At 57.0% G+C, this 26,277-nt stretch overlaps 2 protein-coding genes across 9 annotated transcripts; one reads left to right on the top strand and one right to left on the bottom strand.

The window, feature by feature from the left end:
- Nucleotides 1-15,375, top strand: Ltbp3 (latent transforming growth factor beta binding protein 3). Of its 5 annotated transcripts, XM_004852400.4 has the most exons (28): nt 4-425; nt 3,295-3,618; nt 3,758-3,960; nt 4,120-4,225; nt 4,404-4,493; nt 4,669-4,791; nt 5,246-5,404; nt 5,505-5,690; nt 6,045-6,061; nt 6,137-6,209; nt 6,355-6,456; nt 8,295-8,420; nt 8,504-8,635; nt 8,734-8,862; nt 9,096-9,218; nt 9,454-9,576; nt 10,804-10,926; nt 11,117-11,236; nt 12,214-12,342; nt 12,633-12,800; nt 12,979-13,062; nt 13,332-13,460; nt 13,552-13,689; nt 13,782-13,922; nt 14,050-14,211; nt 14,287-14,367; nt 14,462-14,593; nt 14,682-15,375. In XM_004852400.4, exons 1-28 carry the CDS (start codon nt 104-106, stop codon nt 14,831-14,833), a joined length of 3,897 nt encoding a protein of 1,298 aa, XP_004852457.1. In that variant the 5' UTR covers nt 4-103; the 3' UTR covers nt 14,834-15,375. The 5 variants fall into 5 exon arrangements, with proteins under 5 accessions (XP_087061436.1, XP_021120252.2, XP_087061438.1 ...); XM_087205310.1 differs by having other exon boundaries at nt 1-425; nt 6,045-6,209; XM_021264593.2 differs by lacking the exon at nt 6,355-6,456 and having other exon boundaries at nt 2-425.
- On the bottom strand, nt 15,204-26,277 carry Scyl1 (SCY1 like pseudokinase 1). Of its 4 annotated transcripts, none has more exons than XM_013074839.3 (17): nt 26,083-26,277; nt 25,617-25,757; nt 25,065-25,414; nt 24,451-24,541; nt 24,198-24,353; nt 22,494-22,652; nt 21,103-21,210; nt 20,471-20,584; nt 18,711-18,866; nt 18,035-18,223; nt 17,838-17,913; nt 17,422-17,586; nt 17,072-17,214; nt 16,002-16,073; nt 15,711-15,934; nt 15,569-15,629; nt 15,204-15,466 (listed from the first exon to the last, which is right to left on the bottom strand). In XM_013074839.3, the coding sequence occupies exons 1-17, from the start codon at nt 26,191-26,193 to the stop codon at nt 15,368-15,370; spliced, it is 2,415 nt and encodes an 804-aa protein (XP_012930293.2). In that variant the 5' UTR covers nt 26,194-26,277; the 3' UTR covers nt 15,204-15,367. The 4 variants fall into 4 exon arrangements, with proteins under 4 accessions (XP_012930293.2, XP_004852453.2, XP_021120253.2 ...); XM_004852396.4 differs by having other exon boundaries at nt 15,711-15,917; XM_021264594.2 differs by having other exon boundaries at nt 16,002-16,070.

The raw sequence follows: 26,277 nt of genomic DNA, 5'->3' as shown, positions 1-26,277 counted from the left end.
GCTGCCCTCTCCGCGCCTGGCCCGCGCTCCCGGCCCTCGACCTCCGCGGGCGCCGGGCCCTTAGCCCCCGCCCGGCGCGCCTCCCGGGGTCGCGCGGCCCCGGATGCCCGGGCCCCGAGGGGTCGCCGGCGGCCTGGCCCCTGCGATGCGCCGGGCGGAGGCGGTGGGGCTGCTGCTTCTGCTCCTGCTGCCTCTGCTGGGCCCGGGCGGCGGGGCCGAGGGGGGGCCGGCCGGCGAGCGGGGCGCCGGCGGGGGCGGGGCGCTAGCCCGCGAGCGCTTCAAGGTGGTCTTTGCGCCGGTGTACTGCAAGCGGACCTGTCTCAAAGGCCAGTGTCGGGACAGCTGTCACCACGGCACCAACATGACGCTGATCGGAGAGAATGGCCACAGCACCGACACACTCACTGGCTCCGGCTTCCGCGTGGGTGAGGGCCGGGGGATTAGGCTGGGAGTGGTGGGGAGACGGGAAGGACAGGCACCAGAACCAGGCAGGCTGCAGAGTGGAGCCTCTGGCATTACAGTTGGGGAGTTAAGGTACACATAGCAGAGATCTTTGACTGCAGTCCTGGAGGCCAGTTGGGGGGGTGTTACAAGAGGCCTGAACTTTGAAGCTTGGTTGGGGTTGGGGGCTAGAATGGGGTCGTGGGTGGCACAGGCTTCCAGGAAGGTGCTGGAACCAACAGGGGTTTTGAGGAATGGGAGCAGGGGCTGGAAGTGTCCAAGAAGGGGTGAATACTTCCCCACAAAACAGAGGTTTTAAAATGACTGAAGCAGGCCCTGCCCAGAGCATACACCTGCTTTCTCTGGGAGGAGGAGCCGAGGTCAGGGCTGGGGTGAAAAACACCGGCAAGGTCTGAGAGGGACCCTGTTAAGTAAGGCCTAAGGAGTGGGGTGCAGCCTGGAGATGGGGACTGGCTTGCCTCTTTTTCCCATGCCTCCTAGAAAGCTCTCCACATCTTAACAGCCCTCTGAACCACCCCAGCCCAAGCCTGTAGGACCTTCCTACCCAGCCTGGAGCCCATCTCTTCCCCAGCATCTCCTCATGGGCCAGGCCTGGGGCTTGGGCCTCCTCCACCAGGGCCCTGTGGGCCAGGCTGGGGGGAGGTGTCCCAGCAGTAATTACCCTCCTGGACAGGGTAATTAGGCCGAGCCCAGGATGGCACCAGCAAAACAGCCCCTCTCACACATTCCTCTGTTCACTCATCCACTCCAGCCCTAAGAAACTCCACCAGATGGGGTGTGTGTGTGTGTGTGTGTGTGTGTGTGTGTGTATGTTCACACGGCCCCCATGTGTTTGGGGGCATGATTAGGCCTTGGAGTAGCGCACAGTGATTAGCCAGTGTCTCTGTGTTGTTTTCTTGGGTGTATGTCTGCATTCACTGTCAGGGAGGGGATGGGAGTGTTTACATAATGAGCCTGTGTTGGTGTCAGAATAAGTCAGCGTGTGTGAGGAGATGACTGTGCATGTGAGTGTGTGTGTACCCTGCCTCCCAGGCCCCCTGGCCATCCTGTGCAGGCTGCTGTCTACATCCATGCTGCCCACATCCCTCAGGCTAAGTGCCCAGGCCACAGTGGGCGGATGTCACTAGGAGGTCACCCTCACCGCTATGGATGAGTCACTGGGAGGCAGGAAGGAGAGGATTCTGCCTCCCCAGACCCAGGACACACTTCTTCTGCCCTGTGAAGCCTGTTGGCCCCAAGAGGCCAGGCAGGATGGGCTGGGTGGGGGTGGAGGGATTAAGGCTGTCCCACCGAAACCCTCAGGTGTCCTGGAAAGCAGCACAGCTGCCTTCTTTCCCTATTTGTTTTTGTTTTTGTTTTTTGGTACCGGGGATCAAATTCGGGACCTTTGGATTGTGGGGCAGGTGGTGGAATGACTGAGCTAAATCCCTGGGCCTTGCCTTCTTTCCCGAGGAAGTGAGGGAATCCCCCTGGGGTAGGCAGGAGAGGGGCTCTGGCTAGTGTAGTAGCTTAGGGCTCCAAGGTCCTGAACCACATGTTGGGTGTATGTGACAGAGAAACAGTGAGGTCTCACTTTGTGCTCATTCTCTCCTTCATTCATCTCCTGTCCCTCCTCTGGGACCCAGAGCAGAAACCCTGCCCTCCAAAGTACCCTATAGAGTGGGGGAGACTGACATGACTATAACTAAGCAAGGAAACTCAGGAGAGTGAACATGGTAGGTGGGATGTGAGAAGGGATCCCTTCCTGGGGAAGAAGCTGAGCTCAGAAGGGTCAGGTTTGAACATGGGGAGATGGGAGACAGAGCCCTGGGGTGGAATGAAAGGCAGGCAGGAGGGAGGTGAGCCCTGGGATGTAGAGTGCACATGGAAAGACCAGAGGGGCCTGGTAGGGTTCTGGGCTGTGGAGAGCCTTGAATGTCCAAGCAAGGTCTGGAGCTGGTGTGGGTTCTGCCAGAGCTCTGCCTGAAGTAGGTTTCTCTGGGGATGCTGGGATTGTGGAGAGGTAGGATGAAGCAGGGAGACAGAGGGTCTGGGTGGCATGGCAAGAGCTGGGGGAGGGGCGGGGGCCATGGGGAGGAGGGGAGATGAGTTCATTGGAGGTTTGGGGCAGCAGAAAAAGGTGCTGTTCTGTGCAGCTAGGCAGGCAGCGCTTCCTGGCTGTGAACCTAGGTAGGGAGAGATGCTGATTTCAGACAGTGCTGGGGTGGAGGTGGCTAAGAGAGTTACAGGAGAGGTCAGGGACTGGCTGTATCCGGAGATGGGGCATCACTGGCAGTATCAGGTGTGGGCTCTGGGGTGGCAAGGCAGAGGCAAGGGGAGAGAGGATGAACCTGGAGAGGGACTGAGGCTGGAATTAGGAGGATGAGAAGGGAAAGTTCGAATTTCCAGAAAAGGTCATGGGAAAGCAGCTCACCACCACCACCATCAGCAGCAGCAGCAGCAGCAGCATTCACAGTTACTTATTCCATACTTCTCTGTGCACTTCTGTATGCCAAGTGTTTGTATGAGCATTGCCTCATTTAACCCATACAACAAGCCCAAGGACGAGGGCAGTGGGGCACAGGGCAGGGGAGGTGAGTTGCAGAGGGTCACACAGCTGGCACATGGCCTCGCTGGGATTTAAGTTGGAAACTTGACCCCACAACCCACTGTGGGTATAATAAGGTTGGGGACCTAGAGTGGGCATTTTCTGTGTGTGTGATGTGTCACCAAAACCAGCTTCCCAAGGACAACAGAGCCAGTGGGTGGCAAGGGAAGGGGGGCAGGATGTGGGAGAGAGTGGGCCTGGGGGCTGGAGGTCAGCCGGTGACCTGCCTCATGTCCCCTTCTCAGTGGTGTGCCCTCTGCCCTGCATGAACGGTGGCCAGTGCTCCTCCCGAAACCAGTGCCTGTGTCCCCCCGACTTCACCGGCCGCTTCTGCCAGGTGCCTGCTGGAGGAGCTGGCGGTGCAGGAGGAGGCTCAGGTCCAGGGCTGGCCCGGGCGGGGTCCACAGGCACCCTGCAGCCCCTGGTTCCAGAGGGCGAGTCCGTGGCCAGCAAGCATGCCATCTACGCGGTGCAGGTGATCGCCGATCCTCCTGGGCAGGGGGAGGGGCCTCCTGCCCAGCATGCGGCTTTCCTGGTGCCCCTGGGGCCAGGACAGATATCAGCAGAAGGTACCAAGCAAAGGGCAAATTCTGGGCGGGGGAGAGGGGCTGGCATGGGGCTGGATCTGGGCAGAGGCCAGCCTTGGAGCAGCCCAGCTGGGCGACCCTGGCACTGAGCAGCCCTGAGGCCACCGTGCCCCGCTCTCAGTGCAGGCCCCGCCCCCCGTGGTGAATGTTCGAGTCCACCACCCGCCTGAGGCCTCTGTCCAGGTGCACCGCATCGAGGGGCCAAAAGCCGAGGGCCCTGCCCCTTCCCAGCACCTGCTGCCACACTCCAAGCCTCAGCACCAACGACCACTCTCCCAGAAACCCCTGGGCCGCTGCTTCCAGGACACGCTGCCCAAGCAGCTAGTAAGTGAATACACTGTCCCCAGGGGACCACTCTGCCATCTCTCAGGGTCTCATGAGCATTACATAAAACTGAGGATCCATAGGCTGGGGAGGAGGGCCTCAGGTAGGAGGGGAGTGGCGTCTGGTACTCTGTGACTCCTCTGCCACCCGTCCCCATAGTGTGGCAGCAACCCCCTGCCCGGCCTCACCAAGCAGGAGGACTGCTGTGGGAGCATCGGCACTGCCTGGGGCCAGAGCAAGTGCCACAAGTGCCCTCAGCTGCAGTGTGAGTGCCTGGGCTCAGTGGGGGCCCCCAACCCACCCTCCTCCCACCCCTGCAGGAGTCTCCTGCCCTACCTATGTCGCCACATCCCCTCCCCATCCACTTGGCACCCCCATGCTTCTCCTTTCTCTTCCACAAGCACCCAGTATCCCCCCCCCACCACACTCTCCTCTCTCTGCAGATACAGGGGTGCAGAAGCCAGGCCCTATACGTGAGGTGGGCTCTGAGTGCCCCCAGGGCTACAAGAAGTTCAACAGCAGCTACTGCCAGGGTACTGCCAGCAGGAGATCTGTGGACTGGGGAGGCAGCCAGAGGTCACCATGGGGAGGGTGTCTCGGTGTTGGTGAGGGAGGAGTTGGGCTGGGACAGGACCCTGAGGTTCTTGGAGCAGCTTGCTGTCACCCTATGGCACCAGACTAGAGGGACCAAACTCCTGCTTACCACAGACATCAACGAGTGCACGATGCCAGGAATGTGTCGGCCCGGTGACTGCCTCAACAGCCTGGGCTCCTATCGCTGCATCTGCCCACCTGGCCATAGTTTGGGCCCCTCCCGCACTCAGTGCATTGGTGAGATGGGGGCCCTCAGGATACTGGAAAGTTACAGGCCTGGGTGGGAATCTTAAAGCTCCCAGCTGTAAGAATCCAAGGTTGTAAGAGGTCAGAGTAGGGTTGAAGGTTGAGTGCATGAGGAACAAGGCCCAGAGCAGATAGGATTGGGATCAGTGGGGCCAAGGGTCATCTGAGATCTGAGGTTAGAGGTCACTTGGGCTCAAGGCTTATATGAAGTCAGGGTCCTGTAGGTAGTGGGTTTAATGGGAAAGAAGGTGAAGTACAGAGCAGCCAGGATCAGGGTCCGTGGGGTCAGTGGTCACACAGGTGTCAAGGTTTATAGGAACTCAGAAGCCACATGAGTATCAAGGGTTGTCTGGGCCACAGAAGCAAGGTCTGGAGCAGCTGGGCAGAGGGACACAGAGTGTTCAGGCCCAGATGCTCACGCCCCCCCCCGCACTGCCCTCTGCAGCGGACAAGCCTGAGGAGAAGAGCCTGTGTTTCCGCCTAGTAAGCCCAGAGCACCAGTGCCAGCACCCCCTGACCACACGCCTCACCCGCCAGCTCTGTTGTTGCAGCGTGGGCAAGGCCTGGGGAGCAAGGTGTCAGCGCTGCCCAGCAGATGGCACTGGTGAGTGCGGGGCGGGGCGGGGGGCGGGGGAGCAGGAGCAGCTGCCTAATCAAGGATCTGGCCAGGAAACAGTTCTATGTCTGTTGTTCTCTTACCACAGCTGCCTTCAAAGAGATCTGCCCAGCTGGGAAAGGGTACCACATCCTCACCTCCCACCAGACGCTCACCATCCAGGGCGAAAGTGACTTTTCCCTTTTCCTGCACCCTGATGGACCACCCAAACCCCAGCAGCTTCCTGAGAGCCCCAGCCGGGCACCACCACCTGAGGACACAGAAGAAGAGAGAGGTCCGGCCTGACCCTTTGACCCCTCTCCACAGCTATGACCTCATAATCTAAGCCCCTAATTCTAATCCCTGACCCCCAGGCCTGACCCTCTGACCCCTAACCCAGACACTAGGCTATAACTTCCTGTGCCTTCATCTGTAACCTAGTCCCTTGATCAGCCACTACATTACTCTCCAGACCTGGCCCTGACCACTAAGCAAACACACTCTGACCCCAGGACTAATCTTGACCTTTGAACCAGAGACGTGATTATTGAAGTCTTAGGGATCCTAATCAAAAAGCCCCAGCTGCTAATTTCACACCTGACATCCTCTCCCACCCCAACCTTTAATATTTTCATCTTTTCCCTCTTAGGGTTGACCACAGATCCAGTGAGTATGACCCCAGGTGAGAGGGGTAAAGGAAGTGAGGGATTCAGGGAGGGCTCATGCTGCTGTTACCTGCAGCCATTGATCGAGGAGCGGTCAGTACAGCAGAGCCACTCCACAGCTACCACCTCTCCTGCCCGGCCCTACCCAGGTAAGCTGGGCAATGCAGGGATGAAGGGGCTTAGTTGGAGTAGGGGGGATCACAGCTTAGGTACTCACTGGACAGTGAGGCTGGGGTGTGATTTGGGGGGAGAAGAGAGGGTGTTTCTGACCAGCCCGCCTGCTGCTGCCTGCAGAGCTGATATCCCGCCCCTCGCCACCTACCATCCGCTGGTTCCTGCCCCCAGACTTGCCCCCCTCCCGCAGTGCGGTGGAGATTGCCCCTACTCAGGTCACAGGTAAGGCCTGCCAGCAAGGCCACTCCCCTGAGTTCAGTCTTTCTCTTCCTCCTGTCCCCTCCAATCATTCTCTAGCACCACCAGGCTAACATTTGTCTGAGGCTAGGCACTGAGGAAGTGGTGAGCAGTGGGTATCCCACCTTGCTCACAAGTGGTCCAGATAGTGTGGTGGTCATCCCAGTCTGGATATTTGTTCTTTCAGCTTGTATTTATTGAGTACCTACTATGTGTCATGCACTGTTGAGGTGCTAGGGATACTACAGTGAACAAAAACAGATAAAAATTTCTTGTCCTTGCAGAGCAGACAGACAAAAGACAGATCAGTAAGTAAAAATCTAGTAAGTCTCATAAACGCTATGAAAAAATAAATCAAAGAAGGAAGGAAGTCGGGTTTGTGATAATATGTAGGGTAGATGAGTAAAGACTTAAAGTTTCTGGGCAGGGTTTTAAAGATTGTTAGAAATTCAAGAGAAGTGGGGACTGCAGGGGCATGCAGGTTGAAGAGAAGAACATTCCAAGGGTAGTTAAGTTTGGGCAAAGGGATGGAAGTGGGAAACACTAGGCAGAAGAGGGAAACCACATACAGATGGGTTTGTCTGAACCTGAGGAGGCAGTACATGCAGCCTTGTTAAAGAGGCTTGGGTTTGATGCTGGAGGCTACAGGAAGTGCCCACAAAGATTTGAGCATTATAATAATTGTTACTGCAGACAGCAATCCGTCTGTGCCAAGCACTACCTGAAGAGTTTTTCATATTAAATATCATTTAACCTTCTCCTAAAGTGAAGTGGGTATTGCTCCTCTCACTTTCCAGATGAGAAATCTGAGGCACAAAAAGGCTCAGTGACTTGCCCTGGGTCACACAGTTGAGCCAGAATTAAGCCCATGTCAGTGTGTGCTCCGAAGCATAAGGGAGCTGCCAGCCCAAGTGAAACCATGAGCCTAGATGAGCTTCTAGGGTGAGGGCTCAGGTGGAAGATGGCAGCCCTGGGAGCTCTGGGAACATAGCTGATGAGGCACCTGGGGAGGGAGGGTGTTAGGAAGGCCCTTGGAGAGTGGCTGCAGGCAAAGAGCAGCCTGGTGAAGGCCACTGGTTGGGTGGCTTTGGGCCCAGGCCAGGTTCAGCACTGCCTGGGTTGCCTGGAGGTAGGAGTGGGGTACTGGAGGTAAGACTTGTGGATAGAAGGGATCAAAAGGAGGGAGAAGGAGGAAGCAGAAGTCCTGGGCTGGAAGACAGAGGTGAGGGGTGTTCCTGCATCAGACCACCTGTTGACATAAGTCAGAAGTCCAAGGAAGTGGGTCCTGCCTGCCTTTCCCCTGCCTCAGGGAGAGGAAATAATACACCATGGTGGCCTGGGGGCCCAGGTCCCTGGGGAAAGGGTGTTGGAGTCACTGGCTAGAGGATATCAGTGCACGTGAGGCTACAGAGTCTAAGGTATTGACATGAGGAGAACTGGGTCTCAGAGCCCTGTGGATAAGGGTACTGGGATGACCAGGCCCTCAGGGGAATATGGCTTTGTTTGGGGTGGCTCAGGTCAGGCTCTTGGAGTGAGTGGATATGGAAGTATCAGGGGGCCTGGTATTGGAGTGTTCTCAATGTCTGGACCTGGAGTATTGTATGGGGGCATCTGGGATCGTGACACTGAGGTTATTTAAAATAAGGCGTAGAAAATTCTAGCATTGGAATCCAGGTGTGCATGAACCTGAGGTCAGCCTGTGACTCGGCTCAAGTATTCCCATAAGTAGGACTGGGGTGTGGGGGGGTGTCAGGGTCTGCCCTGGGGTCGCGGCAGAAGACAGGTGATCCCTGCTCAACCCCCTGGGCTGCTGATGCCCCCAGAGATCGACGAGTGCCGACTGAACCAGAACATCTGTGGGCACGGAGAGTGCGTCCCAGGCCCCTCTGACTACTCCTGCCACTGCAACCCCGGCTACAGGTCGCATCCGCAGCACCGCTACTGCGTGGGTGAGCGCGGGCAGGGCGGGCGCGTGGTTGGCTGGCCCCGAGGCAGGCCAGGCTCACAACTTCCCTTCGCCGGTCCTTCCCAGACGTGAACGAGTGTGATGCGGAGCCGTGCGGTCCTGGGAAGGGCACCTGCCTGAACACCGGCGGCTCCTACAACTGTCACTGCAACCACGGCTACCGCCTCCACGTGGGCTCTGGGGGCCGCTCGTGCGTGGGTGAGCGCCGTGGGGCTTTTCGGGTGGGGCAGGCTCTCGCCTCCTGGCGTGGAGTAACCCTTCCCCGCGCTCCCACTTTCTCCTCTTTCTCCCCTCAGACCTGAACGAGTGCTCCAAGCCCCACGTGTGCGGCGACGGCGGCTTCTGCATCAACTTTCCCGGCCATTACAAGTGCAACTGCTACCCGGGCTACCGGCTCAAAGCCTCGAGACCGCCCGTGTGCGAAGGTGGGGGCCCGCTGACCACAGGGCGTTCTCAGCTCTCTGTCGACCTGGTATGGGGGCGGGAGGTTTCCGCTCATCACGGCTCAGCTCCAAACTTCTCAGGTTGGAGTCTCAGCCCAGAGGGCAGGTTCGCCTTGTCGATTTGTGATGAAGGAGGACCATGAGCGCTGAGGACCATGAGCGCCTGGCCAGCCACGCTGTCCCCATACCGGTCCTCCTGTTGCTCCCTTCCGTAGACATCGATGAATGCCGGGACCCCAGCTCCTGCCCTGATGGCAAATGCGAGAACAAACCCGGAAGCTTCAAGTGCATCCCTTGTCAGCCCGGCTACCGCAGCCAAGGGGGCGGGGCCTGCCGCGGTGAGGGCAGGGCCTTGACGGGCGGTGGGCGGGACCTGTCCAGGTGATACCCGCTCTGTGGGGCCGGGTCTGGCTCCGGATCAGGCAGGGGGGGTCGGTGGGGCTAGCGGCAGCAAGAGGCGCCTGAAGGGTGGGGGCTCCTGGGAATAGAAGGGCGCCCCCTAACCCCAGGCGGAGGAGATCCACACCCTTGCACTATGCGGTTAGTGTCTGAAGCAAGCCATCTCTGCTGCAGACATCAACGAGTGCGCGGAGGGCAGTCCCTGCTCTCCCGGCTGGTGTGAGAACCTCCCGGGTTCCTTCCACTGCACTTGCGCCCAGGGCTACGCGCCGGCGCCGGACGGCCGCAGCTGTGTGGGTGAGCTCACGCCGGCCCCGCAGGCCACCCCCTAGTTCCTGTAGGGGCCTGGGCCATCCTGTCTCTGAAATGGCTGGGTGGGAGGCTACTAATTCATCCCCAGCTCACTGATCCGGTGACTCATTCATTGTACAGAGAAGGGGAGACAGAGTATCCAGGTAGGGTCTTGGAGGCAAGGCTTGAAGCTGCGTTTGCAAAGCATGTTACTTACATTTGTTCTTTTATTTTTATTTAGTTTTTTTCTTGTAGGCATGTTATTTAAATTTGAAGAAAAAAAAGGTTAATGATTTGGACGGCATTAGTAGAGTCTCCTGCACTGATGTTTATTACACATCAAGAGACAGCTGAGGGTTGGGATTCAGAGAAACTTCGGAACATAAGACAGACTGTAGAGACAAGGCAGGAGGCCTGGATGGAGCTGGGGAAAACACCAGTGGACTGGCAGGAAGGAGGCCTGAGTTGTCTAAAGGGACCAGTAGGAATTAGCAATGAAGGATGAGAGGGGACAGGAAGTGGATGGGATAAGAGCAGTGGGCTCAGGATCATCATGAGATTGTCTGATGATAGAGAAATATTAGAATCAATTAATTGTTGGCTGGATGTCAAGGTGAAGAGAGATGGGAGTGATGGACACTCCAGGGGTCTGGTTTGGGGACTCTGGGTGACACTGCACATTTGGGAGGGGATATGCTGAGCTCAGCGTTGGACAGGTTGAGGGGGTGGTCCCTATGGGTTGCTGGGCTGGAGACAACACCAGAGGCTGGGAGTCCTAGGCCAGACCTACCCACCTGGACCTTGGACTGAGGGCTGTGGGGCTGTGTAGGTAGGGTTGAAGTGGGGCTGCTCACACGGGGGTAGGTTGTAGGGGGAGCAGGAGGAGATGAGGGAGGGTGAATGGTAGGTGGGAGAGTAGAAAGAGGGACACGGTGAGGTCCGCAGAGCATCATCTGAGAAGCTGAGAAAGCCCAAGGTGGTGTGTGGACAAAACAGAGACAGTGCCTCTTATTTGATGAGCTGTTGAGCATCAATCAGACCTGGCCCAGGGATGCCAGAAATACTTGCTGTGGCTGCTGGGGCATGGTGTGCCATGTAGGAGTGGGGTGAAGGTCTCTCGAGCTCTGCTGACCTCCATTTGGGTCTCTAGGCCCCGGGTAGGAACTAAAAAAAAAGTAGCAGAGGCCTGAGACTAACCCCAGCCTGGCCTCTGTCACCCACTGTGCCCTGCAGATGTGGATGAGTGTGAGGCTGGGGACGTCTGTGACAATGGCATCTGCACCAACACACCAGGCTCCTTCCAGTGTCAGTGCCTCTCTGGCTACCATCTGTCAAGGGACCGGAGCCACTGTGAGGGTGAGAGGTTCTGGAGCCCAGGCACTGGCCTGTCCCTTCCTCCTCCAGAGCCCTTGCCCAGATCCAGTCCTCATCCAGATTCCAGATGGGGTGTGGGGGTGCTGGATTAACCCAGGGCTGCAGGGTTAGGGGCTTTGGCAGGCTTAGGCTATATGCATTTGCTATTCTCCACCTGCTCCTTCCCATACAGACATTGATGAATGTGACTTTCCTGCGGCCTGCATTGGGGGTGACTGTATCAACACCAATGGCTCCTACCAATGTCTCTGCCCTCCGGGGCATCGGCTGGTGGGTGGCAGGAAGTGCCAAGGTATGAGGGATGGCCTGAGGGCTCCTGAGCGGGAGGCAGGGAGCAGCAATCCCCTAGATACACTGCAGACTTTTATTTTTTTCCTTCCCACTCATCCATCCTACATCCTACACTCGTTCTTCCACTCTTTCACCTGACTAAAAAGGATGACAGTAGTAATCACTTACTACTCACAGGCGTTCTGCTCAGCTCTTTTTTTTTTTTTTTTTTTTTTGAGACAGGGTCTCACTTTATTGTTCAGGCTGGCCCTGAACTCACTATGTAGCCCAGGCTGGCCTTGAACTAGAGTTGATCCTCTTGCCTTAGCCTCCCAAGTGCTGGGATTAAAGATGTGCACCACCACACCCACCTTTCTGCTCAGCTCTTTACAGATCAGTCTAACCCATCAACTCAGCCATACACACATTCATCAACAAGAGCTAACTGATCATCCAGTAGTGTATCTGCCAGATTCTGTGCTGTACAATAAGTATTCAGCAGGGACCTGGAGCTCACAGCAGGGCAAAATGTAAACTGATTCTCAGGGTTTGGAATGCCAAGAAAGTCTAGGCTAGAGGTTAATGGAGAGGTGACCATTGAATTGGGACTTGAAGCAGAGTAGGAGTTCCCTAGGCAGAGAAAGGCACAGGGTGGTATTCCACTCCCAAGAACAGTACTTACAAAACAGATCTGGGAGCAGCTTGCTTTTAGAGACCGGACACTTTTGTGGTCGGGGCTGGAGTACAGTATGGACTGAAAGGTATTGAAAAATCAAAGAGAAGGTCCTCAAAGCCAAGCTGAGAGGACTTCATTTGACTGTCACCAGGTGCCATGAAGGTCTTATGAAGGATGACAAAAGTGAATGTGCACTCACCTACCCATACAGACAGACTCCAGGGGACTTAAGTTGTGTGCACTTTATGGAAATCGAGGGTCTGAAATTGTGGGGGCATATCCCAGGGAAAGGGGCTGGGCCTCATCAGAGCCACTCCCTGCAGACATAGATGAATGCAGCCAAGACCCCAGCCTGTGCCTGCCCCATGGGGCCTGTGAGAACCTGCAGGGCTCTTACGTTTGTGTCTGCGATGAGGGCTTCACACCCACCCAGGACTATCATGGCTGTGAGGGTAAGTGTCTCCTAGCTCCCTCCTCAGATTAGACAAGTACCCTGAGCTGAAGCTGGAGTCCAGAAACATGTCGTGGTCCCACTCTCCTGAATTTGCAGAATAGGAAATATACCTTTTGCCTGGGGGAGTCTAGTAGGACCAGACCTTTAAGGGTCCTGACCACCACCTGGGGGGAGCCTAGCTCTCATGTGGCACTAAAGGAAGAAGGAAGGTGGGAGCCAGAGGGATGCGGTGGATGGACAGGGAAGGGGTGAGCAGTCTGCACGACCCTGAGCTAACTCCTTCCTCAGAGGTGGAGCAGCCACACCACAAGAAGGAGTGCTACCTTAACTTCGATGACACGGTGTTCTGTGACAGTGTATTGGCCACTAACGTAACCCAGCAGGAATGCTGCTGCTCCCTGGGGGCCGGCTGGGGAGACCACTGCGAAATCTACCCATGCCCAGTCTACAGCTCAGGTCAGGAGCCCTTCCTAGAGCCTGGGTTGGTTTATCTGGAAACTGACTAGGAGAAATGGTCCTCCCATGGGTAGCTGGGAAATGAGGTGGAGAGTCCCTGTCTGCCTTCCACGGCCCGGCCCGTAGGCCGCGCTCAGTCCTACCTCCTTCCCTCCCCGCGTCTGCTCTCTCCCCGCAGCTGAGTTTCACAGCCTCTGCCCGGATGGAAAGGGCTACACACAGGACAACAATATTGTCAACTATGGCATCCCAGCCCACCGTGGTAAGTCCCGACACAGCTCCGCCCGCTGGCCCCGCCCCGCCCCGGGTTTGCGGCTGCCCACTTGTGGGTTGGGCCAAAAGCCAGGCCTATGCCCTCTTGCCTGCCCCGCCCCCAGCACGCCCTGCCCTGTCACTCCAAACTTGGCGGGGATCGCTTTGCAGGCTGGGTTTGTTTCGCTCTGCGGATGAGCCCTGTTCCCGCCTCCTGGCTGCGGGCCCAGTGGCCGGGGAGGTAGAGGCGGCGGGGCACCCACGGCTGTCACCCTGCAGACATCGACGAGTGTATGTTGTTCGGGGCGGAAATCTGCAAGGAGGGCAAGTGTGTGAACACGCAGCCTGGCTACGAGTGCTACTGCAAGCAGGGCTTCTACTACGACGGGAACCTCCTGGAGTGCGTGGGTGAGCCGCCCCGCGGAGGCAGTGGAGAGGCGGGAGGAGCCCTGGGCCCGACCACGGAGGCCTGCCACTGCCACCGCGCTCCTCCCCGCAGACGTGGACGAGTGTCTGGACGAGTCCAACTGCAGGAACGGCGTGTGCGAGAACACGCGCGGCGGCTATCGCTGCGCCTGCACCCCCCCGGCCGAGTACAGCCCCGCGCAGCGACAGTGTCTGAGCCCGGAGGAGATGGGTGAGGCCCGGGCCGGGCAGCCGGGATCAGGGAAGGCGGCGGGCCGGGCCAAGCCGTGACTGCCACCCCCACCCACCCCTCGCTGCCTGTAGACGTGGACGAGTGTCAGGACCCGGCAGCCTGCCGCCCTGGCCGCTGCGTCAACCTGCCGGGCTCGTACCGCTGCGAATGTCGCCCGCCCTGGGTGCCCGGGCCCTCCGGCCGCGACTGCCAGCTCCCTGAGAGCCTGGCGGGTGAGGGCGACTCCGGGGTCCTGTCGGTCGGGCGGAGCCCCGGGTCTGCGGCCCCCACGCGGATGAGGAGGAATGCAGTAGTTGTCTCCGCCGCAGGCCCCTCTCTGATCCCCAGTCTCCTCCGCAGAGCGGACCTCGGAGAGGCGTGACGTGTGCTGGAGCCGGCGCGGGGAGGACGGCATGTGCGCAGGGCCCCTGGCCGGGCCTGCGCTCACCTTCGACGACTGCTGCTGCCGCCAGGGCCGCGGTTGGGGCGCGCAGTGCCGCCCGTGCCCGCCGCGTGGCGCGGGTGAGCATGGCAAGGGCTGGGGTGGGGGCTCCGGGGGCACAACGAGGTCACTGACCTTCCTGACCCTCCTCCCAGGCTCCCATTGCCAGACATCGCAGAGTGAGAGCAATTCATTTTGGGACGCGAGCCCCTTGCTGCTGGGAAAACCCCCGAGAGGTGAGTACAGCCTGGGGCAAGGGGAGGGGAGGGATCCAGCTGTCCTTCTTCAGTGGGGTCGATGCTGACGGCCGCATCCCTCCGGCTGGCACAGACGAAGATAGCTCCGAGGAGGACTCAGACGAGTGCCGCTGCGTGAGTGGCCGGTGCGTTCCAAGGCCGGGCGGCGCCGTGTGCGAATGTCCGGGAGGCTTCCAGCTGGACACCTCCCGTTCCCGCTGTGTGGGTGAGCAGGACTTCGGGGCCAGAGCGATGGGCCCGGTGGGGGTGGGCTGGAAGCTCAGCGAAGGCCACACTGTCGCCCCCTCCTGCAGACATCGATGAGTGCAGAGAACTGAACCAGCGCGGGCTGCTATGCAAGAGCGAGCGCTGCGTGAATACCAGTGGTTCCTTCCGCTGCGTCTGCAAGGCCGGCTTCGCTCGCAGCCGCCCGCACGGGGCTTGTGTGCCTCAGCGCCGCCGCTGAGCAACCTTGGCGATCACCCGATCACCAAGAGGTTTCGGCTGACACTGGGGGCCAAGCTCAGTCTCTGGCTCCTGCCCCAATTCAGCGTTTGGACCCAGGGACCCTCCAGGGCCTGCAGACCCTTTTCTGCACCCCAAGGCCTGAGGGTACCCATAGAGGCCCCCATTCATGGTTGGTGTTGGGTCTGCTGGGCACTGTTGGTCTTCCTGAGGATGAGTCCTAGAAAGTGATAAATCAGATCGTGCCTCTTTGATTTACTCTTGGCTTTCAAAGCAAATTGATGTTCACATCTGTGGTTGGCCAGGACTGTGCAGGGCAGCGCCAGACCCCAGCCATCTTGGAGGGACTAGATGGAGCCCAGGACAGGGCGTGTGAAATAGAATTTATTGTGGCTCTGAATATGTACAAGTGAGATATGCCTGGCAGGCTGCCGGCCGGGCTCACATGGTTTGTACAATAAATACATTGCTGGGCCTGCTCTCGCGATGGAACAGCCCATACCGAGGGTTCAGTCCAGCTTCCGGGCTCCCAGCTTCATGGGGCCCTTTGCTGCCTTCTTCTCTGCGCGTTTGGCCTCCATCTCCCGCCTCCGTTCCTCACGCTTTTTCCTGGCCAGCTCAGCCTTTGCCTGCCCTGGGGAAGGGAAGGAAAAACAGGCTGAGGGCTGACCTGTGCAGGTATCAGCTCCCCAGGCCCTCCTGCCTTGGCTGCCAGCCCTCCAGGGGAAGCACTTACGGCTCTCAGTCTCCAGGCCCTCCCAGTTGTCCTCACCCCATGAGTCCACATCTGGCCTGGGCTAAAAAGGGAAGTGCTGGCTACAGTAGGGGCTGACACTCAGCTGAGGTCTACCCCATTCTGCACCCTCACTGACCCATACCTGGGCACTGGAACACACAGACAGGGCAGCAAAGGGGTCACCTTTGTCACTGGACTCTGGGCCACCCCAATTATACTCGCTGGCCAGCCTCGTGCCTTCAGGGGGTGGCTCTGAGGAGTTGGACTCTTGCCAGCCCTGCTCCCAGGAGCCCTCAGCTTCCCAGCTGCTCCAGTCCGACTCTGGGGACTTGCGCTCCGGGTGGCTGACCTGCAGAATAGCATGTCCTGAGGGGAGAGGGGCAGGTAGATCCTACCCTGACACACACAATGCACCCTGACTGACCCAGCTCACCTGCCCAGCTCTGGTAGCTTGGCTCCTCGAATTCCAGTCATGCTGCTGGGCCAACACAGGCTCCGCCTCCTGCTGCAGAGTAAGAAGGAGAGGACATGACCAATAACACTCCCAACTCCCAAAAGCCCCTTTCTGGCCAAGGGCTCCACCCTGTGGTCTCCATGTTTATATGTGTGATATTGGAGATTGAACCCAGGGCCTTTGCCCTGAGCAACATCCCCATTTTTTTTAATGATTTTTTTTTGTTGTTTTTTTTTAGTACTGGGGATGGAACTCGGGTCCTTGCGCTTGCACAGTAGGAGATGTATGATTTTTTTTTTTTTTTGAGACAGGGTTTGCTATGCAGTTCAGGCTGGCCTCGAACTCACAGTGATCCTCCTGTCTCAGCCTCCGGAGTGCTGGGGTTACAGGCTTGTGCCACCACACCCAGCTTTTAATGAATTATTTTTAAACAAGGTCTCACCAAATTGCTAAGTAGCCCAGGCTGGGTTTGGACTTGTGAACCTCCTGTCTCAGCTTCCCAAAGTGCTAGAATTATAGGGAAGCACCCCCATGCCTCGACACCCATGTGGTCTTCTCACTTGCTTCCCTGTCTATAAAGTGGATACACTGACCCCTACCTGACATGGCCCATCTCTCAGGCTAGGGATCAGGTCTAGATGCTCCATGGCCCTCCCCTTGCCTCTGGGTCCAGAGACTGCTGTCAGCCAGATGGGGAGACTGGCCCAGAGCTCTGTGATTCTCTTCAAGGCAGCCCACTTCATTCCCACCCATCCTCGGCAGCCCCCACAGACCTGGTCTGGTTCTAGGCCTGGGGTAGCCTTTCCTTGCTGACCCTAAGCTGGGTGGGCACTGACACAGGTGGATGAGGGACAGGGCACAGAGAAGAGTGGCAAGTCCAGGGTCTATTCAACCACTGCCCGCCTGTCTGTTTCCCATTGTGCTCCAGGGGCCCCTGGAGTTGAGTATGGGCTCAGGTGCTGGCTCCAGCCTACAGAGCCAATTCCATGAGCCGACCTGCAGGGGTGCTGTGCAGAGGGCAGGCCTAACTCCAGCCTCACCCTACTCACCTCCAAGCTGCCCCAGTCCTCATCATCCCATCTGTCAGCAGTGCTGCTGTCCTCTGCTTCACCTTTGTCCTCCTGCTGTGTCTCCCAGTGGCTTGAGGTTGTAGGGGTAGCAGGCACAGGGGTGGGGGCTGGGGTAGGATGTCCTGGGAACAGAAGTCCCTGAGCTCTCAGGGAGGTCTTTGGACTGGGAGCAAGATGAGAGAGGGGCACCAAGGAAACCCACAAGGGGACTAGACCCCACCTCATCCCCTAGCTCCCCATCACCATTGCAAGAGCCAGACAATAGCAGCCCCTGGGGCTGTCACCTCCTGGTCCTCTCAGCCACTTTGCAGCCAGGCTGGAACACTTACCCTCAGGCGGTGGTCTCTGGGGCACATTTGTCCCAGCCGGTGTGGCCGTGGGGTGTGCACGGATCAGCTTGGAGGTGAGTGAGGAGACTCCAGTCACAGCCCAGCCTGCCCAGCTGGCTGCAGCTCCGCCCATCCCAGGGCTGGAGGCCGCATGGACATCTTTCTCTGGGTAGTGCAGGAGAAACAGGCAAGTATGGGCACCTCAGGCTTGGCAGGGAGGGGAAAGGAGGACAAGTGACCTGCAGCTGTCCCTTCTCTTCTCCAGGCCTGTGTCCTCCTATCTATGAAGTAGAGTGGGGAGTCAGGACTTCTTAGTAGGATTTTCCTAGCTCTCAGACACACCAGTGGGACAGGACACACCAAATTAGTGTCAAGGACATGGCAGAGGAAAAGGAACACAACTGTGGGCCACTCACCTACTTCTGCCAGCTGGGTGGGATCCTCTGACACAGACTCCAGTTTGGACAAGAAGCTTCGAATGGCTTTGAAGGCCTGTGGGGTAGCAAGGGGCGGAGCTGGGGAATCCCAGATCTCTGAGAGCCCACCAGGCTGGCCAGGGCCCACACAGCCCCTAGAGTCCCAGCCCCAAGGTCAGGCTTCAGCTGTGCCTTACCTGTTCCCGAACGGATTTTTCAGGATCCACAGTGAGGCTACAGAGCACAGGCAGGATCTTGTGGGCACAGTCACTCACTGAGTAGAGGTTGTGGGTGGCAGCAAAGCCTAGGACACCCGCAACCCGGGATGGGGCAAATGGGTCTTTTGTGGCCCGGCTGAAGGCGGAGATGAGGACCCTGTGTCTGGTCTGGTGGGGCAGGGGGAGAGGACTCCTAAGTGTTGGGTTAACATGGGGGCCCAGACCCATGAGGTCTTACTTTCCAGAACAGGGGATTTATCATCACCAGCAACCTAAATGGGGAGAATCTACCTAAAACTCGACCTTGCCTCCTTGTCCCGACCACTGGGCTCCAGACTGCCTCAGGGAAATGGGCCAGAGCAGCAGCTGCCCAGGGATGGGCACATGCCTCTTTCCTCCCTGCCCTGCTGACCCAATCTATTCATTCCTATTAACTGCCTGGGTATCACAAACGTCCAAGAATACAGACCCTGGCTGAGGGGATGAACAAGCAGACCCTGGTTCAGATCCCAGGTCCACCTTCTACAGGCTGTGCACACCTGGTACAACCTAATCCAGCTCTGGGAGTGCAACACCAGAGCTAATAGTGCCCAGGGTCCAGGTCTCTGGGGAATGAGGGACCAGCACACAGGCATCCTGAGCCTGGGACACTCACACTGGCACTGAGGTAAGAGCCAATTTTGCCCAGGCAGACAGTGGTGTTGCAGCGGATGGGCCCCTGTTCATCCTTGGCCTGCAGCCGTGCGAAGTGCTTCATCAGCTCCACGTTGAGGTTGGTCTCATTCAGCTTTGGGGCCAGGAGCAGCATGGACTGTGGGATGAAGGGGACAGTAGGGACTGCAGGCCAAGGTAGGAATGGCCTCTTGGAAGAGTACACTGGCCACTGGTGGCCCTTGGCTCTCAGACCTGCCAAAGCCTGCAAAACCCACTGGCATATTGACAAAGAAGGTTCTCCATTTCTCTGTCTGCCTTTACAGCAATACATCGGAAGTTTGTCTGCACTCCTGTCTCCCGTTTCTCTCCTCTGCTCTCTGCTGTCTACACACCACTTAGACTTTCACTCACTACCAAGCTGGCTCAGGTTGAAAACACTGATAACCTCCACATTGCTAAATTCAATGGTTAATTCTGTCCTCACCAAAACTGATCCCTCAGCAGTTTTGGGGTTTTTTTTTTGATACCAGGGGTCGAACTCAGGTTCTTGCGCTTGTGCAGCAGGCAGCGAAACCACTGAGCTAAATCCCCGGCCCCCTCAGTAGTTTTAATACCCCCACGTTCTCTCTTCACCTTAAAATTTTTATCTCCGGTCTTCCAGGACATGAGCCCTTCCTGGGCCTCCCCCCAACCTCAATGGCTGCTCCTTTTGCTGCGATATTAATGTTCACACATCCCAGAGTGAATCCTTTGGCCTGTTATATTTAATGCTCTTAGCCTGGAATCTCCCATTTCAAGGTTTTAACAGGCTCCCTTATTAGTTGACAGACTGCAGGTGTGAACCCCTAGCCCAGATTTCTCCCCTAAACTTCACATGTGCATGGCCAGTGGCCAGCTCATCTCCACCTGGCTGTGAAGCAGACTGAGTCCAGCTGGGGCCCAGCCTCCTGTTAACCTGGTCCTTACTCAGACGGTGTCACTGCTCTGGATGCACTTCCAAAGAATGCCCCAGGTCCTTGCCACACCCCACTGTCACCCCTGGACTCTACCTCCCACAACCATTTCCCTTTAGCCAGGCTAAATCTCTTGCTGCTACTTTTATAGTCCTTCCAGCCACAGGGCCTTTGTACCTGTTTCCTCATCTCCTGTAGATCATTCCTTGGTCCCCTTTCCATAAAGGCTCCTCAGCAAAGTGGTCCCATTTTTTTTTTTTTTAATTGAGACAGGGTTCACTATGTAATTCAGGCTGGCTTTGAACTCACTATCTCACTATGTAGCTCAGGCTGTCCTCAAACTCATGGCAATCCTCCTGCCTCAGCCTCCCAAGTGCTGAGATTATAGGTAGTGTGCACCATCATGCCTGGCAAGGTGGTCCCATTTCTAAAACTGCAAACTCTCTGTACACTCATTTCCTAACATAATATATATTTCCTCTATTTATTGTCTTCCAGGTCTACAGTCTGGCCCCCCTTGAGGGCTGGGGGGTTGGGCACACTACATCCTAGCCAGGGCATGAGCTGGGCACAGACAGGTGCTCAGGTAGTATCCTCTAAAAGGTCTGTGGGCCATGACCAGCCTGTACCCCTGCTGGCAAGGGCTACACCCACGGTCTGGACCATGCAAGCATACAGCACAAACTGTGCCTGCCTTCCCACAATCTGCTCAGACCCATAGCCGGAAACCAAGGCCTCTGTGTTCTGAGCAAGCCCTCCGGGAAAACCAGGTGTGTTCACTGAACTGCTCTGGCCTGGCCACACCCACCTTGACTGTCTGCTCCCGGATGGCAGGGTTGGTGTCCAGGAAGCCATGCACGACGTGGGGAAAGATCTGGGTGTTCACTGTTGGTTCATCAAGGTATTGGATGAACTGCTCCATCTGTAGTCCAGGGTGAGGCGTGAGAACATGGCCAGCCCCTTCTCCCCACACTGCAGTTTGCGCCACTCTGGACTTGGTTTTCCCAGGTCAGCCTCCTGAGTGCTGCCCATGTGTTTGGCCTAAGGAAGCCTGGTGTGCTTGGCAACTGGAGAGGGCCTGGTACCTGGGTGCCACTGGTTCTCCCTGGTTCACAAGGGTCCCCCTCCCTAGAGCTCATCAACCCTGTCTGATTGTCCCAGTTGCCCTGGGGTTGGCAGAAGGGACTGTGTCCCCACTCCAGAGGGCTAGAGTGACTGAGCCAGGGGTAGGGAGCCTCTGAGCCCTGCAGCTTGGGCATCCCCAAGGCCTTCAAGGGGTCTGGCCTTTCTGGCCCCTCATCTGTGTCTATGTTCAGGAAAGGAGCTCAGGGGTCCCTGGACAGCCACCTGCCTGGGCTAGAGGAAAGGAAGGCACCTCCCCAGCAGCCAGGTTAGGGTCTAAGAGAGTGGACCAGGGTAAGGTCTGCCCAAGGGCCCCACCTGCTGCAGGAGGCGGATGCGCATGGCTCGGTCAGTGGATGAGAACATCTTGACCACCACAGGGATGATCTTCTGCTGATACTCCTCGGCACTGAGGAACTTGCCCACCTGAGGGACACAGCAGGAAAAGGGGTTCAGCTACACCCATGAGAATGGGACAACTTCATGCGGCCTGCTTCACTTGCACAGGCTCCCTGCTGGTTTCCCAGGTGGGAATGAGATAGTGTGATGCTGGAGTGGAGCGGAGGTCCTCAGTGGTCATCTCAGTTAGCTCTGCCCTTAGCCTTTCAGGGACAAGGCCTCTTTGAGGAGGCTGATTAATGCTCCACACTCCTTCCTATAAACAGGCACCATGAAAGGAAAGGGATAAAAAAACAAGATGTGTTATGTACTCCACACAATGAATGTAACTGCTATGCACTGCAAACATGTACTAATAAAAAATATATTTAAAAAAACTCAAAGAAACGTATGAAGAATTGGGGGTGGTGGTAGATTCCTGTAATCCCAGCACTTGAGAGGCTGAGGCAGGAGGATTGCCTCGAGTTCGAGGCCAAGCTGGGCTAAATAATAAGTTCAAGGCCAGCCTAAACTACAAAGACCCTGTCTCAAAAAACAAAAAAGAAAAGGCCAGGGATTTAGCTCAGTGGTTCTGCTGCCTGCCTCGCAAGTGCAAGGACCTGAGTTCGATCCCTGGTACAAAAAAAAAAAATGGGGGGGACACCTATGAAGAGTTGTCCTCTCATAAAAAACCAAAACAAGATACATTCACGAAAACAGGCCCCTAGACACCATGTGTAGACTTAATTTTGCCTACAATTTCTGAGAGTTCCAATTACACAGGATTTAATGGCTGTCTTCTCCCCCTCCAGCAAGTGCCTTCAGGACAAAGGGTCTCCTGGGGTGTTTGGGGAGGGGAAAGGCAGGTGCCCACATAAGGGTGGGTTGGGGTCCAAGGAAGGAGGAGGGTCCAGTCCCCAGAAGTCAGGAAGCTGAATGCTGAGAGGGGAGGTGGGAGGACAGGAAAATGGAGTGGTGCATGGTTCAGACCAGGGGAGCTATCTTGCAAATTATGAGGAAGGGTCAATGGCTCTGAAGTAAAGCGACTGAAGACAAAGGAATCTGGAAGCACAGGGTTTCTCCTCCCCAAGAACAAGATGGCCTTCCTGCAGCTGGTCAGGTGGCACCAGCTTGCCAAACCACCATGATGCTCTTCCTCATGTGGGCAAAGAGCTGCTCTGCCCTGCTGCCCACCCCTGGATGCTTGCAGGGCTGTCCCCACCCTAGCACTTCTCTTTTGGCAGTTTGAATGCACCCCGTTGGGTGTTGGGGCCCTGTGAAGCTCTGGGCCTTCCAGCTCTGCCATCATGGGGGCTCCTGGCCGCACTGACCTTGAAGAGGGGTGTGAGGACCACAGCCCCAGCATTGCCAAACTTGAAGGCAGTCAGCAGCTGGGGCAGCACCTTGTGCCGACAGAAATCCTCAGGGAATGAGTCCAGGCTCTTGCTCAGCTCTTGGAAGAACTTTTGCTTCTCAGCTGGCTCTTTGATCTGGGGAGTGAGAACAGGACCCAGGAGGAAAGCAGCTGGTTACACATACACCCAGTGACATGTAAGGACAGGGGACACCTTGGCCTGAAAGAGCAGGACCAGAACTGTGCCCTCTGGAGTGCCCACTGCTTGGGTTCAAAGCCCAGCTCTCCCACTTACTTGCTATGTGATTCTGGGCAAGGTTCTCCTTCCATAAAATGGGGTAATAACTCTATGATTTTTCACGGCTGTTTAAAGGATTCAACCAGAAAATGCACATAAAATCTGCCAGCACAGGCCTGGACACAGCAGCAGCCAGCCTGTCAGTTAATGACTATCCTGTCTGCCATACCTGACCTGCTACCAGGAGCGCAGCCACTAGTGGATCAGACTCTATCGCAATACCTCTTCTGCTCACAACAACCTAGATGAGGAAACTGAGGCCCAATGAAGTAAGGGCCTTACTTGGCTCCCCTGCCTGGCTGGGTTGAGCACATCCCCAAGTCCATGAGAGCAGAACTCCAAAAGATAAGGTTTTTGTTGCCTCCACACTGGCTGGGAGGCAGCAGGGCTCAGTGTCTCCAACAGTTTCTCCTTTAAGATCTGGCTCAGGTTCTCCAGGGACCCTTCCTGCCCTACTTGGGCCACAAATCAAAAATATTGGGGAAACAAATACTGAGTACATACTGAACATGTACAGACATACTTTTCCTGTCATGATTCCCTAAACAATACAGTATAATAACTATTTACAGCCAGGGATCTAGCTCAGTGGTTTCAGTGCCTGCTTCACAAGCACAAGGTCCCAAGTTCGATCTCTGGTACCAAAAAAACCCCCCAAAACCCCAAACTATTTACATAACACTTACATTGTGTTAGGTATTATAAATCACCTAGAAACAGTTTCAGTACAGGAGAATGTAAGTTATGCACAAACACTACACCATTTTACATAAGGCACTCACACACCTCCATTTTTTGTATGTACAGGGGTCCTGGAATGGATCCCCCATGGACAACCTGTGCTACGCACCTCTTCCCTATGCTTTGTTTGCTTTATTTTTGTGGTACCTGGATTGAACTAAGACCTTGTGCTTGCGAGGCAGGCACGGCGCCACTGAGCTAAATCCCCAGCCTATTTGCTTTGTTTTTTTGCAGCACTGAGGATGGAACTCAGGGCCTTTCTTATTCAGGCGAGGCGAGCACTCAACCACTGAGCTACACCCCCAGGCCCCATATTCCTTTGAAGTAACATTATTATTAGGACTGAGCTTCAACCCTGGAAAGTCACACAGCAAGTAAGAGTTGGAGCCAGGGGGCCGGGGATTTAGCTCAGTGGTTTCACAGCCTGCTGAGCAAGCACAAGGACCCGAGTTCGATCCTCGGTACCAAAAACAAAACAAAGAGTTGGAGCCAGGGTTTTGCACCCAAAGGGCTTAGTGCTGTAGTCCATGCTTGTCATCAGGGGGTCCAATTATGAGAGAGCCGAAAAGGTGCGGTGGGGGCAGAGGCAAGGACTGTAAGGGCGAAGCTGGGGGTGAGGATGGGGGTTGGGGGAGGGCTCACCTGAATCTCTTCCAGAAAGAGGTTGGTCTCCACAAAGCAGTTGTTCATGAAGCTGCCAGGAGCCTGGCAGTTCTGCAGGAAGCGGGATGGGTTGGGACGCACCTTGGGATTGGCTCCCACCAGCTCACAGTAATGGGGCACCAGTGATTTGGGAATCTGTAGAGGAAGTCTCAGGGTCAGGGAAGGGGCGGTGGGTGGCTGGCAGGGATAGAGGGGCTGGGGTAGAGCAGATGGCTGGGGGCTGGACGCTCACCTTCCCAGGGTTGCGCAGGGCGGCTGCCCGAGGGAGAGGCCCATTGAAGACTTCCCAGATGAGGCAGCCCAGGCGCCACATGTCTGCTGACCTGTGGCAGTGACCCAGAGCTGCTCAGGGCCCCATCAACCACTAGTGGAGGCCTCCAACCCTCCTTGGGCACCAGGCCCTGGCTGTGTTCCTTAGCTGATCTATCAGCCCCAAGCAGAAATGGGTTTTATTAGCTCAGTTTATGTGACTTTTTTTTTTTTTTTGGTACCAGGGATTGAACTCGGGTCCTTGTGCTTGCGTAGCAGGCGGTGAAACCACTGAGCTAAATCCCCAGCCCTGCTCAGTTTAATAGATAAAGTATCTGAGGCTCAGAGAAGCAAGGATATCTGCTCCAGGTCACACAGCTTTCAAACTCTGAATCACCCAATACCTAAGTCTGTGTCTGTCCTGCCCTATCACACTGAGTTCCCTGGGAGCAGAGAAATGGGCCCTATTCTTGGGAACCTGGTTCCCTCCCCAGCCAGGCAGCAAGGGACGGGGAAGTACAGCTAGTCTAAGGGTCCCAAGGTTCCAGGGGCCTCCAAAAAAGGGCAGATTGAGGCATGCTGCCCCCAGTCACCCACCACTTCTCTCTGACCACTCTGCCACTGCTGTCAGCCAACTCCGGGGGGTCATACTGCTCAAGCTCAGGGATCCCCTTGCTGGGTGGTCCCCCATCATTGCCCTGGGCTGAGTACATGTAGTCCAGGCCCCCAAGTTTCCACTCTCCAGCTCGGTCCACAAACACAGCGGCCATGCAGACATTGTTGTGAATGAGGCTGCAGTCATTGACCAGGAAGCTCAGAGCTTTCACTATTTGGTGGAGCCCCCAAGACAGCTCCTGCTCCTTCAAGCCACCAGCTTCTCCTCGAGCCTTGAGGTACATTCCCAGGGGGGTCACAGCCTCTGTCACTATGTGGAGGCACTTTTCTGTCTGGGGAAAGAGACAGCGATATCAGGGTAATTTGAGGGGGCTGGTGAGAGACATGATGGAGAAAGGCAATCAAGAAGCAGAAACCAAATCTAGGGGTGCTGAAGCCCAACGGGTGGAAACTGAGGGACAGGCAGAGAGAAGACAGGAGTGGGAGACCAGGAGAAGGTGAGGGGCAGAGATGGGCAGATAGGCCACCAGGTACCTCCAGCCCATCGATGTAGGCCAGGATGTTGGGATGCCGGAGAGTTTTAAGGCGCTTGAAGGCAGCTTTGGCCACCTGGGTCTGCTCCTCAGCGCCAGGCTTCACATCGTACACGAAGATGGACACCGGGCTGCCCGTGGCCTGAGGAAGGACAGCACGGCCTGAAGGGTGGGGGCCAGACTGCTGGGTCTCACCAGCTTGGAGGTGGTCCGCACCGCAGGAAGAAGGGGCCGACCAGGTCTCTCCCAGGGCCATCCCTTAGGGACTCGGCCGGGCCCACGTGACCGTCGGCCGGTCTGTCCCTCAGTCCTTCCGCTCGCCACGTCGGCACCACCGGGTCCCCTTCGCGGCCCGCCGCCCACAGCCTCCTCCGCCACGTTAGGCCGGGCGCGACGCGGCGGGGCTGGCGGCGCAGACTAGGCAAGGCCGAGGTTGGCGGCGGCCTGCGGAGCGGGGCTTCACTCACCTTCTTGCGTCCGCGGTGCAGGACCCAGGGGCCGGGTGGGCTGCCTTCGGGAGGCTCCTGGCTGAGCTCGAAAGGGAAGTCGCGGACCGGATCCCGGGCAAAGAACCACATCGTCCCCCGGCCGCCGCCGCGGGCTCGGGCGCCTTTGCTCCGGGTCCTCCGGCCGCCCGAGCCGGGGCGGGGCGGGGCCTGGTC

The sequence above is a fragment of the Heterocephalus glaber genome, unplaced genomic scaffold (assembly GCF_053883595.1).
Source record: "Heterocephalus glaber isolate CG9 unplaced genomic scaffold, H.glaber_assembly_v1.0 deba00000594, whole genome shotgun sequence".
Taxonomy (NCBI): Eukaryota; Metazoa; Chordata; class Mammalia; order Rodentia; family Bathyergidae; genus Heterocephalus; species Heterocephalus glaber.
This window is presented reverse-complemented; position numbering and strand designations above follow the sequence as displayed.

Bases quoted from the DNA above. Each gene is read 5' to 3' on its own strand.
- Ltbp3 (XM_087205310.1), top strand. From the start codon at position 104: ATGCCCGGGCCCCGAGGGGTCGCCGGCGGCCTGGCCCCTGCGATGCGC. The intron at 8,421-8,503 runs GTGAGCGCGGGC...GGTCCTTCCCAG, and splicing joins GCAGCACCGCTACTGCGTGG to ACGTGAACGAGTGTGATGCG. The intron at 13,690-13,781 runs GTGAGGCCCGGG...CGCTGCCTGTAG, and splicing joins TCTGAGCCCGGAGGAGATGG to ACGTGGACGAGTGTCAGGAC.
- Scyl1 (XM_004852396.4), bottom strand. From the start codon at position 26,193: ATGTGGTTCTTTGCCCGGGATCCGGTCCGCGACTTCCCTTTCGAGCTC. The intron at 25,758-26,082 runs GTGAGTGAAGCC...GTCCTTCCTCAG, and splicing joins TGCACCGCGGACGCAAGAAG to GCCACGGGCAGCCCGGTGTC. The intron at 15,467-15,568 runs GTAAGTGCTTCC...TCCCTTCCCCAG, and splicing joins GGGCCTGGAGACTGAGAGCC to GGCAGGCAAAGGCTGAGCTG.